This window comes from Xenopus tropicalis, chromosome 9 (assembly GCF_000004195.4).
Source record: "Xenopus tropicalis strain Nigerian chromosome 9, UCB_Xtro_10.0, whole genome shotgun sequence".
Lineage (NCBI taxonomy): Eukaryota > Metazoa > Chordata > Amphibia > Anura > Pipidae > Xenopus > Xenopus tropicalis.
Genome location: NC_030685.2, coordinates 5,156,154 through 5,173,113, shown reverse-complemented (window position 1 = coordinate 5,173,113; position 16,960 = coordinate 5,156,154). Strand labels below are relative to the sequence as shown.

Here is a 16,960-nt window from a genome sequence, read left to right as displayed (position 1 = left end):
CTCCCTGTGCTGTGGCTGATACCAAAGGGTAATACTAATATGAAGTTTCCCTTTTGGGAAGGATGTTTGCCCCCCAAGCTCTATTAACTGTGCTGCTGAAGCTCAGCCGGGCCTCGCCAATACATAGAACATTCATTAGCCCAGTCCTGTCCCTAGCAAGCCCACCCCCCCAGCTCTAATGAGCAATCTCCCTCTCTGCCGTCGCTCAGCACAAGCCTTAATATGGCAGCCAATATGGGCCGCGCCCATGGGAAATTCTCATTGCAGCCGGTTTGGTTTGGATCTTGGGAAAGGGGGCAATCAGTAATCATATCCAAATGCGGCGCCGTGGCATTTAAACGCGTCCCTAATAGCCGCCTTCTGATTGACTGGCTGCAGCGAGACGCACACACACGAGATACGGGCAGAGCTTTATTGTTATTATTATGGTTATTACCATTGGGCAGCAGCCAGGGAAATTATCAGAGCGGAGTGCGGTGCTACATCCTGGGCATGGCGTCTATTTAGGGAACACGTCGGCCCTTGTGGGATTATTATCACCGAGAATCGATCGGCCGCCTTCCTGCTCACGTTATCACTCGTAGGATGAGTCCTGTGACTGCTTGGGCCCATTAAACCCCGTGGCTTTGGCCCAATCCCGAGCCCCAGAGCCAGCCCTGCGGGTCTCTCGCTATTTAAATATCGCAATTAGGCGTAACATCAGGGGAAGGGTGGTTTGACCTTCTGTGATTCGATCCGGGATGTTAATGGCAGCGTTTCAGGAACCAGATAAGGGAGTTTGATCACGTTGGCGGTTTAAAGGTCACTTTCATTACTCACTCGCCAGCGTAGGCTTCTTCCCTCTGCATGTTAACCGTGTGCTCCTCATAGCGCCCTCCATTCTGGTTTATTTAAAGCAAGACTGTCCTGCCTAGGGCGTGGCAGCCATTGTTGTACAGGTATGGGATGCCTTACCTGGAAACCCGTTATCCAGAAAGCTCCGAATTACGGATAGCCCGTCTCCCATAGACTCCATTTTAATCAAATAATTCAGAATTTTAAAACTGATTTCCCTTTTCTCTGTAATAATAAAACAGTACCTGTACTTGATCCCAACTAAGATATAATTACCCCTTATTGGGGGCAGAACAGCCCTATTGGGTTTATTTCATGGTTAAATGATTCCATTTTCTCTGTAATACTAAAACAGTACCTGTACTTGATCCCAACTAAGATATAATTACCCCTTATTGGGGGCAGAACAGCCCTATTGGGTTTATTTAATGGTTAAATGATTCCCCTTTCTCTGTAATAATAAAACAGTACCTGTACTTGATCCCAACTAAGATATAATTACCCCTTATTGGGGGCAGAACAGCCCTATTGGGTTTATTTCATGGTTAAATGATTCCCTTTTCTCTGTAATAATAAAACAGTACCTGTACTTGATCCCAACTAAGATATAATTACCCCTTATTGGGGCAGAACAGCCCTATTGGGTTTATTTAATGGTTAAATGATTCCCTTTTCTCTGAAATAATAAAACAGTACCTGTACTTGATCCCAACTAAGATATAATTACCCCTTATTGGGGGCAGAACAGCCCTATTGGGTTAAGTTAATGTTTTATTAATTTTTTAGTAGACTTAAGGTATGGAGATCCAAATTACAGAAAGACCCCCTTATCCCCCTATACCTGTATTACAATTCCCAGGATCCCCCTTCCCCGCGTATCAATAGATGGCAGAGCTTCCCTAAAGCATAAGCCTGAGCTCCATGCCCCCATACATACTGGGCTCCTTATTTAGGTGGCTATACAAGGGCCAATAAAAGCTGCCAATTTAGACCCTCCATGCCAAGCAAGCAGCTGATTGGCCCTTGTATGAGACCTTTCTAATGTCCCGCCCAAGGAAATATCTATTGATCAGGTTAGAAAATTCCATTGGACGTAGATTGCATGGGCATCTTGGTGTTCTTCCCTGCTGGGTCTCCATAGGCCTGAGGAATTATGCAGTGTTTGGCCAGAGGTCCAAGTGGGCAAGGGATCAGCCCAATAGGTGGCCAAATGGGACAAACATCTGCTCCTTTGGCAGCCTCACCAACAGGATCTTCCAGTTTATGTATGCCCATCTTTATAGGTGGGATATTGACTCTCATTGTAACCTGTACCCATGGGCAGGGAGGCACTGGCAAGACCTTTTTATTTCCCTTTTAAATGTAATTGCTATGCCATTGGCTGCTGCTACCTGCACGTTGTGTGGGGCCATTTCATACAGCTGCTACACAAGGGAGTCTGGAGCAGTGACCCCCAAAACAGAGAGCTCAGAATGTCAGACCTTTGGTATCAGAAAGTATTTTCTACTTGCCTTTTCTATCCTGTTATGCAGTAAATTTATTGTGGCTACGGTAGCCCAGAGGGACCAACATTGCACAGACACATGGCTGAGGTCATTTTGCCTTTATTGAGTGCAGTAGTCGAGAGGAGGCTGGAACATGCAGTTACAGGGTGAGCAGCCTCCCTCACAGCCCACCCCTCACATTGCACAAACAGAAAAAGCACAGACAGGGCACTTCCTGCGTTGCAACCCCCCCCAGCCTTACTGCTGTAACCTGGGGGCACCCAATGTTCATGGGAAGGCCTTTCTCTTTAGAGACACATCATGCTTCAACATTGACTGATAACTTCATCTTGAGATACACAAGGCCCCAGAGCATTCCTTCCGCCATCAACTACCCCCCCCCCCTTCCTGCATATGGACCATCCCATATTTGTACTGTTCAGCACTCCAACTGCCCCGCTTGGGCACCCGTCTGCCCCTTGGAGACCAGCAATAGGCGTTGGGAAAGTTTATACACCATCCTCTTACCAGTTCTGACAAACCAGTGAGACCATTCAGCAACATTGTGGTCCAATAACTGAAACATTCTATCTCTTCCTGAATGTCACCGTGTAACTGGGATCCTAGAGACTCCCCAGTGCCAGCGCTGCCCCCCCCGCACATATATGCGTTGCTATATAGACTTTAAATGTATCTCTGCTTTCCTAGATCCAAGCGCAATGATCTGTGTGACTGTACAGATGCAGACAGATTGGGTCACAGTCCATTGAGATACAGACTCGCCGTGACATTTCTTGGTACTACAGATCCACACACAGACCATAACAGCCCCTCTCTGTCTGGCTAGAGACACCCAAGGCAAATCTCAGTACTTACAGTCTAGCAAGAGACTGCTGTAGTGCAGCATTCTATTCACTGTATAGTGAGAGCCACTTACAGCACATCACACTCCTCTGTGTTCAACTACAGACCCCTGCAGCAGATCATTCTTTTTATAACTAGAGACCCCTGCAGCACATTATATTCCTCCCTGTATAACTAGAGACCCCTGCAGCACATAACACTCATCTCTGTATAACTAGAGACCCCTGCAGCACATAACACATACCTCTTATTTTATCTAGAGACCCCTGCAGCACATAACACTCCTCTCTGTATAACTAGAGACCCCTGCAGCACATAACACTCCTCTTTGTATTACAAGAGACCCTTGCAGAACATAACACATACCTCTTAGGTTATCTAGAGACCCCTGCAGCACATTATATTCCTCCCTGTATAACTAGAGACCCCTGCAGCACATAACACTCCTCTCTATATAACTAGAGATCCCTGCAGCAGATAACACATACCTCTCAGTTCATCTAGAGACCCCCGCAGCACATAACACTCCTCTCTGTATAACTAGAGACCCCTGCAGCACATAACACTCCTTTCAGTTCATCTAGAGACCCCCTCAGCACATAACACTCCTCTCTCTATATATAACTAGAGATCCCTGCAGCACATTATACATACCTCTCAGTTTATCTAGAGACCCCAGCAGCACATACCTCTCAGTTCATTGAGACCCCCGCAGCACATTATACTCCTCACCAAATATCTAGAGACACTGTAACAAATCACGCTACCTGCCCAACAAGTGTGCCTTCTCTCACATAAGGACTCTGATTGGATGGTGTATAAAATCTTTCCCAAGGGGGCACCTTATCGCTGCTGGCGATTGTCCTGCCGCCCCCCTTTCCCCCGGGCAGATGTGGCAGTGCATTCAAACCATAAACAAGAAGTAATAAAGTTACAAAAGAGACACAAACATTGCATAACCGCAGTGCCTACGTGCAAATTTCGAGCACCGATGCATCTCCCGTATAGAAAACAAGTCACATTCCCCAAATATACAAAACAAGAAGTCACAAAACATTGGGAAAAAAAACGTGCAAATAGTGAGTGTGTCCAGTGTGTGTGCATAGCCCATAATGAGTGTGCATAGCTGTGTGTGTGTGTCAGGGCCACAGGGGCAGGAAGCAAAAGCCCCGGGGCCATTTATAATTGAAAAGGTAGGTTTTTACACTTTGGCAGTAGGTAAGGTACCCAGCTACGTGCCAGTTGGGCCACCACACACTAATGGGTACTTACTGAGCAGGGGTAACGTTCATGTATTAAATACACTTATTATGGAAGTACAAAAAGTACAGAAAACAGCAACAAAATAGAATGGGGGGACATGTTAGTTTAGCATGAGTAGGTCACTGGGGGTCTTTGTGCCAAAGTGCAAAAACAGCACAAGTTTGTGCATAAAGGAACAGCCTGGCCCCTTGAACCCCTGTCCTGCACAGCCAATTAGCCAGCTACATTCATGCTGCAGCCTGCACTTGTTTCTGTGCAGCCAGGCATACTGTATCTGAACGGATTAGCCGCACATGAATTCCTTGTATGCATGGGGTACAAGGGGCCCCGGGAAAAAAAAGCCTTATTGAGATGCAAGTGCAGCAGGGAAAGACCTGAGCCCAGTTGGCACCGCTTGGAGATGTAACCCCTCCAGTGATCAGCCCACCAATGGCAAGCTTCGAGACTAGCCAATCGGGGAAATCTCTTCTGCATACAGAGTTAGATGATGAGCATTTTGGAAGGGGGGATCCGTTGCTTGGCAACAGAAACAAATTGCGAGCAGTTCCTTATTATTTGTGGCTAATTGTAAACCAAGGGCGAGATTTTGCGTTTGGCACGCCCACTTGTCTGACAGTAGGGGGCGCATGTGTGCATAGTGCGGAGGCTCCATGTGGGAAGGTTATCGGCAGGGAATAGGGTTTGAAGCTGGTGTATAATACAGACTTAGCAGCGCTCGCGGGGTGCCAGTCACATAGCACTTGCCCCGTCAGCGGTGCCATTGGCACCACTTGTACTGTTAATAGCATGGCTGGCGAAGCACATACATGCCATGATTAGTGCGCAAGTAAGGGGATTATATGTGGATCTATGGGCAACCCACATATGCGCCTGGCACCCACATATACGCGCCTGGCACCCACATATACGCGCCTGGCACCCACATACACGCCTGGCACCCAACAGCTCTTGTGGGCAACTGTTTGAACTCCGTTAACAATGGTGCTGAGTTGCATTTGAGAGGGGCAAAAAAAAAACCATGGCGCTTTGCAATTTGCACCCTGCCCCCATTGTAGTAAATGAGCTCTTATTAGTAGGGAAACAAAACATAAATGTGCCGAATCTCGAATTCAGTTGGGGATTTGGTCGAATTTTTAACGGGTCGGCCGAATCCAAGAGCCTGGGTGGATGGAGTCCGAACCCTATGAATTTTCCCTTCATTTACGCCACTTTCCGCTTCTGGGTTCGGGTTTGGTTCAGTAATCGGCCGATACCCAGGGATTTGGGGGTTCAGACGAATACTGAAATTAAGGGTCAAACGTTGCGTACAGTTTGCTATTGAGGTGGGAACTCAGTGCAGCCAATGAGCAGTTAGAATTTGCTTAAATCTGATTGGCTGCAATTGGTTATTACACCTGGGGCAAACTTAACACTTGTTACTCTTCCCTTTTTAGGTTCTTTAGGGCAGGGACAGGTAAACTTCAGGGCTCCAGCTGACTGGAAGCTCCAGCTCCACTGTACATGCCCCGCTCAGCATGCTGGGAGTTGAAGTTTTGCAGCAGCTAGCCCGTGGCCTGCTATGGCTATCTCCTAAATGGAAAAATTACAGGGGTAAGACAGGCTATAAATACCACAAGCAGCTGCCTATGGCCGCCGAATGGCAAACTGCAAGTACCCCTGAGCCCCCTGTATAATGAGCCTATCAGGGCTCGGCTTGTAGAAGTGCAAGGATACGCTGCGCATCAGATTGTTATTATGGAGTCCTAATGTACTGGGTGTATCTATGGGCCCCAGCTGTTAAACTCCCAGAAGGGATGCTGGGGCTTTGGGGGGGATAAAGGTTGGACAGACATCGAGCCAATGGGACGCAGTGCGTAGGAAGGGGCTGCTGTACAGTTAATAGGATGAGAAGATTACCCATAATAGGCTTTTAAAGCAGCATGGATACCCGGCATAGCAAGGGTTAATGGGCAGACAAGATCAGTCGCGCTCAGTTCCATCACCTGAGATGTCCATGTAAAATACAAAATGGCTTCCGGGGATCAATAGAAAACCATGTTGGTGTCGGGGTGTGTGATTCTATGGAAGCTGAATGAAGGATTTAATAGCCTCATGGATCCCTGGCGCCGGTACCAGGCAATGAGCCCAAATTCTGGATATTTTATACTTTCTGTGACGTGGGTGAGCGTGGGTCGCCTCTGTCCCTCCTTGATTCTGATTGGTTGTTCTTTAGCTCTGTTCTCCGGTCGGTTGGAGGCGTTGCTCAGTCGGCGTAAGTCGATCCTGGAAGCTCATTGGTTAGTGTGTGCCAGTGTTCAGTCCTCTTATTGGGGGTAGAGAGACATTCCATCCAGTGCTTTAAACACTCGCCCTTGGAGCTCATTCCGAAGGTCACACCCCCTGTGGGGCAAGAGGAGAGCCCATTAGTAATAATTCACTAGCCGTATAAATGCAATATAATACCAAAAAGTTATTGTTATTATGATTCCCTTTTCTCTGTAATAATAAAACAGTACCTGTACTTGATCCCAACTAAGATATAATTACCCCTTATTGGGGCAGAACAGCCCTATTGGGTTTATTTAATGGTTAAATGATTCCCTTTTCTCTGTAATAATAAAACAGTACCTGTACTTGATCCCAACTAAGATATAATTACCCCTTATTGGGGCAGAACAGCCCTATTGGGTTTATTTAATGGTTAAATGATTCCCTTTTCTCTGTAATAATAAAACAGTACCTGTACTTGATCCCAACTAAGATATAATTACCCCTTATTGGGGGCAGAACAGCCCTATTGGGTTTATTTAATGGTTAAATGATTCCCTTTTCTCTGTAATAATAAAACAGTACCTGTACTTGATCCCAACTAAGATATAATTACCCCTTATTGGGGCAGAACAGCCCTATTGGGTTTATTTAATGGTTAAATGATTCCCTTTTCTCTGTAATAATAAAACAGTACCTGTACTTGATCCCAACTAAGATATAATTACCCCTTATTGGGGCAGAACAGCCCTATTGGGTTTATTTCATGGTTAAATGATTCCCTTTTCTCTGTAATAATAAAACAGTACCTGTACTTGATCCCAACTAAGATATAATTACCCCTTATTGGGGCAGAACAGCCCTATTGGGTTTATTTAATGGTTAAATGATTCCCTTTTCTCTGTAATAATAAAACAGTACCTGTACTTGATCCCAACTAAGATATAATTACCCCTTATTGGGGGCAGAACAGCCCTATTGGGTTTGATTGGTCCCGAGCATTCTGGGTAACGGGTCCTATACCTGTACTAGTAAAACAGAGCATGATTGTATTATCCCTCCGCCAAGGGCTGAGCTGGCAGGCAGAGGAGAGGGGTAAATGTGCCACTTTTGCAGCGGGCTGGTCACATTAGGGCAGCGCTCAGGTTGTTCCTGCTCTGGGGATTAGTCATGTGACTGCACCATGTGACCCGGGGTATTACACACAAATGCCCTGCTGATCTGGCTGAGGCTCGGGGCGCCATTTTGTATGGAGTCGACCCTGACTGTGTTGTACCCAGCAATGAGATAAAGGTATAAAGGAATTCACCTATAAAGTCATTGGATTTGCCCAGGTCGTAGTCCCACACCGTGACTTCCAGACTCCTTTTCTGCAGCTCCAGTTGACTGATGTTATAGAAGAATTCCTGACCAATGAGAAAGGCACATTCTTTATTCCCGCCCCCTGTGAGCAATAATTCCTCCCTACCAACCTGTCGCAGTGCCCACCCTATCCCTTAGCTCTCTGTGATATAATGCAAAATATTACCCCCCACCAACACGGCTGTTTGCACCCTTCTTCTGAATTGCCCCTGTAGTTAAAGTTAAACTAAAAACCCCTAACCCTGTAGGCAATTATGAATAATATCCGGTGCTGGTTTCCCTTTGGGCTAAACATTAACCCTATCTGTAACAATGGCCCCTTTATTGGAGCTCCCTATAGATCCTCTCAGGTCCCTGTCTGGGTTTCACATGAGGGGTGGGCGTGTCCTAACGGTCCCTGCCAGAAGCACAGTAGGAGGGGGAGAGCCAATCACAGCCCTGCAGTCACACAAGCACAGACAGGCTTCAGTTCCCTATCAGGTCAGCCTAGCTGCTGATTGGTTCCTATCCTACAGTGCCGCCGGCCCCCCTGCACAGCCTGGGAAAGGAGGCAGCAGGAAGTGGCACAGATGGGCGGGGCTAGTCAGGTTTTTTGAGAAATTTCCTATAAATCATCCCCAAACACTCCTGTTTAAAGCCCATTCCTTCTATATTTAGATGAGTACATTGGCACAATTGTTTTCGACACAATATGTCCCCTTTAACCTCGCTACTCCTTCCTGCAAAGCATGGAATCTCTTCCCTGTTCAAACAGGGCTTCCCAGGCCCCGATTGGGCCACTGGGGCTCCTGTAGAAATCCTGACAGGCTCCCACCCTACGTCCCCATCTTCTCACCTCATTAAACTCAGGGTTCAATGTCTTCTTCTTGACCACTGTTTTGTGCTTAGATTTCTTCTCTACATCGGGCTTCAGATACCTGCAAAGCATGGGGGTCACTCATCAGATACAGGGTCCCACCTACAATCAGCACTGTGTAAGGTCAAACCTGGTACGTTCCCAAATATCTTCCCTAGAACAGTTGTGCAGCCATGCCAGTAAGGGAAGAGGGGAACATTATATGCAGGGCTGCCATCAGGGGGGCACAGGGGGGACAGTTGTCCCAGGCCCAGGCGATATCTTCGCTTTAAAGCGGGCCCGGCCGTGATACAGTTTTTTTTAGGTCGGGCCCCCTTTAAAGAACTACGGGCCCTGTCATTGGTGGCCAGTGGGAAATTTGATTGGTTGCGCCCCGTGTGGGGGGGGAACTGGAGGAAGTCGCTGGTTGGGGGGGAGCTGGAGGAAGTTGCTGGGGGGGGTGGGGGAACTGGAGGAAGTCGCTGGGGGGGTGGGGGAACTGGAGGAAGTCGCTGGGGGGGTGGGGGAACTGGAGGAAGTCGCTGGGGGGGCTGGAGGAAGTCGCTGGTGGGGTGGGGGAACTGGAGGAAGTTGCTGAGGGGTGGGGGAACTGGAGGAAGTTGCTGGGGGGTGGGGGAACTGGAGGAAGTCGCTGGGGGGGGGCTGGAGGAAGTCGCTGGGGGGGGCTGGAGGAAGTTGCTGGGGGGGCTGGAGGAAGTTGCTGGGGGGGCTGGAGGAAGTCGCTGGTGGGGTGGGGGAACTGGAGGAAGTCGCTGGGGGGGGCTGGAGGATGCTGGGGGGGGCTGGAGGAAGTTGCTGGGGGGGGCTGGAGGAAGTTGCTGGGGGGGCTGGAGGAAGTCGCTGGTGGGGTGGGGGAACTGGAGGAAGTCGCTGGGGGGGGCTGGAGGATGCTGGGGCGCAAATCAAGAGGGGGGAACCACAGGAAGTCACTAGGGCGGGAGCTGGAGGATGCTTGGGGGGTGGGAGCTGGAGGAGAGTGGGAAGGACGCTGGGGGGGGAGCTGGAGGATGCTGAGGGGGAGGAGCTGGAGGACAAGGGAGGGGGTTAACTAGAGGATGCTGGGGAGATGCTGGCTACTAATGTTTTAGGGGAGCCCGGGCTACCACTGTCTGTGTGTCCTTTGTACTGATGGGGGAGGGGCCATTGGGGGGCAGGGCGTGGGAGGAGGGGGCCCCGTGATTTCTGATGGCGGCCCTGATTATATGTAGTTACAATGTCTAACCGCTGGCCCTTTGGCAGAAGCTCAGACACCATTATGAGCATTAAGGCCTCCCCACCCCTACAGGCAGCCCGACAGCCAATCCCTGCAGCTCTGCTGTTTGTCTGGGCACATCTGTTCTCCTGTACTGGTTCCCCCGGGGACCCATGATGGACCCCATGATATTGTCCCCTCTCGCCTCTGCACAGATACAAATAGGTCAGACGTCCCTGAGGGACAGGAGCGCCGAGTGCATCCATTTATCTACACGGGAGCTTTCAGTGACAAATGGCTCTCCCACAGCCGGATTATGTTCATATAAAGTCTGATGGGTCTCTAAATCCGCTTTATATTCTGCGCTGCTGTTTCTATCCCTCTGCATTTGGCAGTGTGTCGTCCCAGCTCCGATACAGGATTATTATCTGTCATAGTGTTGGGGCCCGAGTAAAACTGAATTTTTACAGCTACTTTATATAGAGTTGGGCACTCCGGGCTCAGTAACAGCTGAAGGCCAATATTTTAGGCAAAACTGAGCAGTCTTACCCTACTGTTTCCATCTTGTTCTACTGTCTCCATCTTGCCCTACTGTTTCCATCTTGTTCTACTGTCTCCATCTTGTCCTACTGTCTCCCTCTTGTTCTACTGTCTCCATCTTACCCTACTGTCTCCATCTTGTCCTACTGTCTCCATCTTGTCCTACTGTCTCCCTCTTGTTCTACTGTCTCCATCTTACCCTACTGTCTCCATCTTGTCCTACTGTCTCCATCTTTTCCTACTGTCTCCATCTTGTCCTACTGTCTCAATCTTGTTCTACTGTCTCCATCTTACCCTACTGTTTCTATCTTGTCCTACTGTCTCCATCTTGCCCTACTGTCTCCATCTTGTTCTACTGTCTCCATCTTGTCCTACTGTCTCCCTCTTGTTCTACTGTCTCCATCTTACCCTACTGTCTCCATCTTGTCCTACTGTCTCCATCTTGTCCTACTGTCTCCATCTTGTTCTACTGTCTCCATCTTACCCTACTGTTTCCATCTTGTCCTACTGTCTCCATCTTGTCCTACTGTCTCCATCTTGTTCTACTGTCTCCATCTTACCCTACTGTTTCTATCTTGTCCTACTGTCTCCATCTTGTCCTACTGTCTCCATCTTGTCCTACTGTCTCCATCTTGTTCTACTGTCTCCATCTTACCCTACTGTTTCTATCTTGTCCTACTGTCTCCATCTTGTCCTACTGTCTCCATCTTGCCCTACTGTCTCCATCTTGCTTTACTGTCTCCATCTTGCCCTACTGTCTCCATCTTGCGTTACTGTCTCCATCTTGCCCTACTGATTCCATCTTTCCCTACTGTATCCATCTTGCCCTACTGTCTCCATCTTGCCCTACTGTCTCCATCTTGCCCTACTGTCCCCATCTTGCCCTACTGTCTCCATCTTCCCCACTGTCTCCATCTTGCCCTACTGTCTCCATCTTTCCCTACTGTCTCCATCTTGTCCAATTGTCTCCATCTTGCCCTACTGTCTCCATCTTGCCATACTGTCTCCATCTTGCCCTACTGTCTCCATCTTTCCCTACTGTCTCCATCTTGTCCAATTGTCTCCATCTTGCCATACTGTCTCCATCTTGCCCTACTGTCTCCATCTTTCCCTACTGTCTCCATCTTGTCCAATTGTCTCCATCTTGCCCTACTGTCTCCATCTTGCCATACTGTCTCCATCTTCCCCACTGTCTCCATCTTGCCCTACTGTCTCCATCTTTCCCTACTGTCTCCATCTTGCCATACTGTCTCCATCTTGCCCTACTGTCTCCATCTTGCCCTACTGTCTCCATCTTTCCCTACTGTCTCCATCTTGTCCTACTGTCTCCATCTTGCTCTACTGTCTCCATCTTGCTCTACTGTCTCCATCTTGCCCTACTGTCTCCATCTTGCCCTACTGTCTCCATCTTGCCCTACTGTCTCCATCTTGCCATACTGTCTCCATCTTGCCCTACTGTCTCCATCTTGCCCTACTGTCTCCATCTTTCCCTACTGTCTCCATCTTGTCCTACTGTCTCCATCTTGCTCTACTGTCTCCATCTTGCTCTACTGTCTCCATCTTGCCCTACTGTCTCCATCTTGCCCTACTGTCTCCATCTTGCCCTACTGTCTCCATCTTGTCCTACTGTCTCCATCTTGCCCTACTGTCTCCATCTTGCCCTACTGTCTCCATCTTGCTTTACTGATTCCATCTTTCCCTACTGTCTCCATCTTGCCCTACTGTCTCCATCTTGCTCTACTGTCTCCATCTTCCCTACTGTCTCCATCTTCCCTACTGTCTCCATCTTGCCCTACTGTCTCCATCTTGCTTTACTGATTCCATCTTTCCCTACTGTCTCCATCTTGCCCTACTGTCTCCATCTTGCCCTACTGTCTCCATCTTCCCTACTGTCTCCATCTTGCCCTACTGTCTCCATCTTGCTTTACTGACTCCATCTTGCCCTACTGTCTCCATCTTGTCCAATTGTCTCCATCTTGCTCTACTGTCTCCATCTTGTCCAATTGTCTCCATCTTGCCCTACTGTCTCCATCTTGTCCAATTGTCTCCATCTTGCCCTACTGTCTCCATCTTGCCCTACTGTCTCCATCTTGCTCTACTGTCTCCATCTTCCCTACTGTCTCCATCTTGCTCTACTGTCTCCATCTTCCCTACTGTCTCCATCTTGCCCTACTGTCTCCATCTTGCTTTACTGACTCCATCTTGCCCTACTGTCTCCATCTTGCCCTACTGTCTCCATCTTCCCTACTGTCTCCATCTTGCCCTACTGTCTCTATCTTGCTTTACTGACTCCATCTTGCCCTACTGTCTCCATCTTGTCCAATTGTCTCCATCTTGCCCTACTGTCTCCATCTTGCTCTACTGTCTCCATCTTCCCCACTGTCTCCATCTTGCCCTACTGTCTCCATCTTGCCCTACTGTCTCCATCTTGCCCTACTGTCTCCATCTTGTCCAATTGTCTCCATCTTGCCCTACTGTCTCCATCTTGCTCTACTGTCTCCATCTTCCCCACTGTCTCCATCTTGCCCTACTGTCTCCATCTTGCTTTACTGACTCCATCTTGCCCTACTGTCTCCATCTTGTCCAATTGTCTCCATCTTGTTCTGTTGTCTCCATCTTGCCCTAATGTTGCCATTTTGCCCTACTGTTTGCATTCTGGCCTATTTTCTGCATGGTGACCTACAGTTTCCAACTTCTCCCAATGTCACCATCATACCCTGCTTAATATGTTATTCCCTGCTCTTCCTACCTACAATAGCCCCACCTACTTATTTAATTGTATTTGCATGTGTCAAATGGTAAAACTAAATCAGACGCCTCGATATGGAGAACTCATATAAAATATTAGTTACAGGCTCCACCCTGACTTTATGAATGTGCCATACAGTACAACTGACGAGCCCCCGGGGCCCAAACAGCCCCACAGTGAGTGTGTATGGCCCCTGGCAGCAGTGCCCCGCTGTACCCTGTAGTAATTATTAAGTAATGATTCATATTGTTGATTTCCTGGATGGAAGTGCCTATATGAATGTATTCCCCTGTGTCCCTCTCACAGGCAGAGCCTTTCCAGCAAGTGACTATAAACAGGCCTGTGCCTCAAGCGAATGAATTAGCGCGTCTCCCCCACATTTCGCACATGGTGTGCCTGTGATTGAGGGGAGGGAGGGTGAGGTTGCTGATGCGGAACGGAGGGCAAGATAATAAGCACCTAAACCCATACTAAGCGCCAGGGATGTGTTATTCTGTTCCTACGCCCCAAATAACACCTCTCAGCAAAGTGCCAACCCCCAGTGTGCCCAGCGTGCCCGCACATACCCACGGGCTGGAGGGGAATAATAAGGATTGGTATTCCAGCCACTGCTTATTGGGGCCTTCTAGACTCCCCTGTCCTTTGTATCCAGAACCCTAACAGAGGAGAATGTTCCTACTGGATTTCTCACTTGGATCCATTAAATTTAACCATTACTTGGAACAAACCAAAGCTCTGATTGGCTGCTTGTTCTAGCCTTGTCATTCTGTGTTTGGCTGTGCAATGTCCCAACTGTCACTCTGTGCAGAGAGGGCTAAATAGGGGGCTTATTGGGAACAGTCTGAATCTGATGGTTTTAACCCCCCCATTGAGTCACTCACGTTTTCACGTAAGGGTCTGAGAATCCATTTACATCCATAGCAGCGAGATGAGCGCAACGCATGATTCCCACCACTAGGCCGCCCCGCTCACTGCTGTACGTTAGTGACAGGAGGATGCGCCCCCTCTCCTCCAGCTCCCACTCCTGGCACCGCTCCAACTGGGGGTACAGAGACAGGGTTAGTACAGGGTGCTGGGAGTGCAGAGAGGAGGTGGGGTTAGTTAGGGTGCTGGGAGTGCAGAGAGGAGGTGGGGTTAGTTAGGGTGCTGGGAGTGCAGAGAGGAGGTGGGGTTAGTTAGGGTGCTGGGAGTGCAGAGAGGAGGTGGGATTAGTTAGGGTGCTGGGAGTGCAGAGAGGAGGTGGGGTTAGGGTGCTGGGAGTGCAGAGAGGAGGTGGGGTTAGTTAGGGTGCTGGGAGTGCAGAGAGGAGGTGGGGTTAGTTAGGGTGCTGGGAGTGCAGAGAGGAGGTGGGGTTAGTTAGGGTGCTGGGAGTGCAGAGAGGAGGTGGGGTTAGTTAGGGTGCTGGGAGTGCAGAGAGGAGGTGGGGTTAGTTAGGGTGCTGGGAGTGCAGAGAGGAGGTGGGGTTAGTTAGGGTGCTGGGAGTGGGAATACAGATGCAGGGAAATGGTTATAGTTGGGAGCAGGTTGAATGAATTGAATTTTTCTTAATCCCCCCTCTCCCTGCTCCCTGCCCCCTCTCCCACAGCTCATTGCAGCCCCCGCAGGAGGTGAGCGAGGGAATAAAAATAGGAAAATCCAGAGAAATGTCACATCCCAGGGACTGGGGGGGAGGTGGGACTGTAGGTGCCACAAGTGCAGGGGGGGCGAGGGAGAGACAGAGCTAATGAGCCGCGGAGGGGAGAGCCAGTCAGGCAGTGGCAGTAACACAAAGCTCATTAGGGGATAATTAGATATTAGGGAGAGCTGACAGTTATGGGCCCCTGTCTCTGGGGCCACTGGGTCACACAGTAGAGAATTCCAAGTCCCTGGAAATATATACGATATAAATACTGAGAGAGGGATGAGCCCTAGCGATATACTTACATATTTATATATATCAGTGTAGCCATACTCTGCCTTTTATCTCTACAACTCCTATCATTTATGTATATGGCTGCCCATGCTGTGTAACTGGGATTGTGTTTAATTCCACTCAGCGGGACATTACGGCTCCTTTGCACTAGAACCCCATGTAGTCCTCCCGGGGTAAGTGGGTCATCTCCCCAGTACTTACCTGGGAACAGAGCACTGTGGTTCCTATGGCTGGGCTGTTCTCTTCCCATTGCATGGGAGTGGCCTATAACTGATAATGGGAGGTGTTTATCCCACATACTGTATATATGTCTGTAGAAACTATACCCAATTGCTTTACACTGATTCCCCTGATACCCAGAGATCAGTTCTGTGGGCAGCCTATTGCATTCAAGGTGTCCCACCCCTGGGCCGACCATAGGAGAGAGAGCAGCCCAAGAGCAGGAAGCACAGAGCGCTGGAGCCAGGCATCTTACTGAGGGTATTGGGTGAGTTCAGAATATGGGCCTTGGATTCACTTTATTCACCTCTTTTAGATAACAGGAAATGCCACGCAGAGCCGCCGTCATGGAGGAGGGAGAGGCGAGCTGGGAGAGATCGGAGAGAGAGGTTAGAGGTTAGTGATGAGTTGGTAGATAATAATTTAATACCAGGTAATTGCAATTAACTCTAAAAAGGCCCATTACCTTCAATCATTTTCAGAATAGTTTTCTGTACAGTTGAACCAGTTTCTGTTTTGTCCAGTTCAGTATTGTTACCCCCTTCTTCTTAAGGAGAAATCTTTACTTGTGCACTGATCCCCAGTCCCCTGCCAGAACTCTCCCTCCTGTTACTCCTGATCTTCACTTCCTGTAGGAACTCTCCCTCCTGTTACTCCTGATCCCCACTTCCTGTAGGAACTCTCTCCTGTTACTCCTGATCCCCACTTCCTGTAGGAACTCTCCCTCCTGTTACTCCTGATCCCCACTTCCTGTAGGAACTCTCCCTCCTGTTAGTCCTGACCCCCACTTCCTGTAGGAACTCTCCCTCCTGTTACTCCTGATCTCCACTTCCTGTAGGAACTGTCCCTCCTGTTACTCCTGATCTCCACTTCCTGTAGGAACTCTCCCTCCTGTTAGTCCTGATCCCCACTTCCTGTAGGAACTCTCCCTCCTGTTAGTCCTGACCCCCACTTCCTGTAGGAACTCTCCCTCCTGTTACTCCTGATCTCCACTTCCTGTAGGAACTCTCCCTCCTGTTACTCCTGATCTCCACTTCCTGTAGGAACTCTCCCTCCTGTTAGTCCTGATCCCCACTTCCTGTAGGAACTCTCCCTCCTATGCCCCCCACTGGTGCTGATCCCAAGCCTCGGGTTAATACAGACGTAAGTCTATCAGTTGCCCCCTCTAGCAGTATGTGCCCCCCACTGGTGCTGATCCCAAGCTTCGGGTATGTGCCCCCCACTGGTGCTGATCCCAAGCCTCAGGTATGTGCCCCCAGTGGTGCTGATCCCAAGCCTCGGGTATGTGCCCCCCACTGGTGCTGATCCCAAGTCTCGGGTATGTGCCCCCAGTGGTGCTGATCCCAAGCCTCGGGTATGTGCCCCCCACTGGTGTTGATCCCAAGTCTCGGGTATGTGCCCCCAGTGATGCTGATCCCAAGTCTCGGGTATGTGCCCC

At 49.2% G+C, this 16,960-nt stretch overlaps 1 protein-coding gene across 1 annotated transcript in view; it reads right to left on the bottom strand.

The window, feature by feature from the left end:
* Positions 1-2,422: 2,422 nt before the first annotated feature.
* doc2a (double C2 domain alpha) overlaps positions 2,423-16,960 on the bottom strand; it is a 39,669-nt gene continuing 25,131 nt past the window's right edge. The window contains exons 7-11 of the mRNA XM_031893060.1: positions 15,830-15,889; positions 14,273-14,430; positions 8,890-8,971; positions 8,002-8,098; positions 2,423-6,824 (exon numbers count right to left, since the gene is read on the bottom strand). Coding sequence (XP_031748920.1) covers positions 6,688-6,824; positions 8,002-8,098; positions 8,890-8,971; positions 14,273-14,430; positions 15,830-15,889 — 534 coding nt within the window. The 3' untranslated portion in view covers positions 2,423-6,687. The remainder of the gene's footprint in view (positions 6,825-8,001; positions 8,099-8,889; positions 8,972-14,272; positions 14,431-15,829; positions 15,890-16,960) is intronic.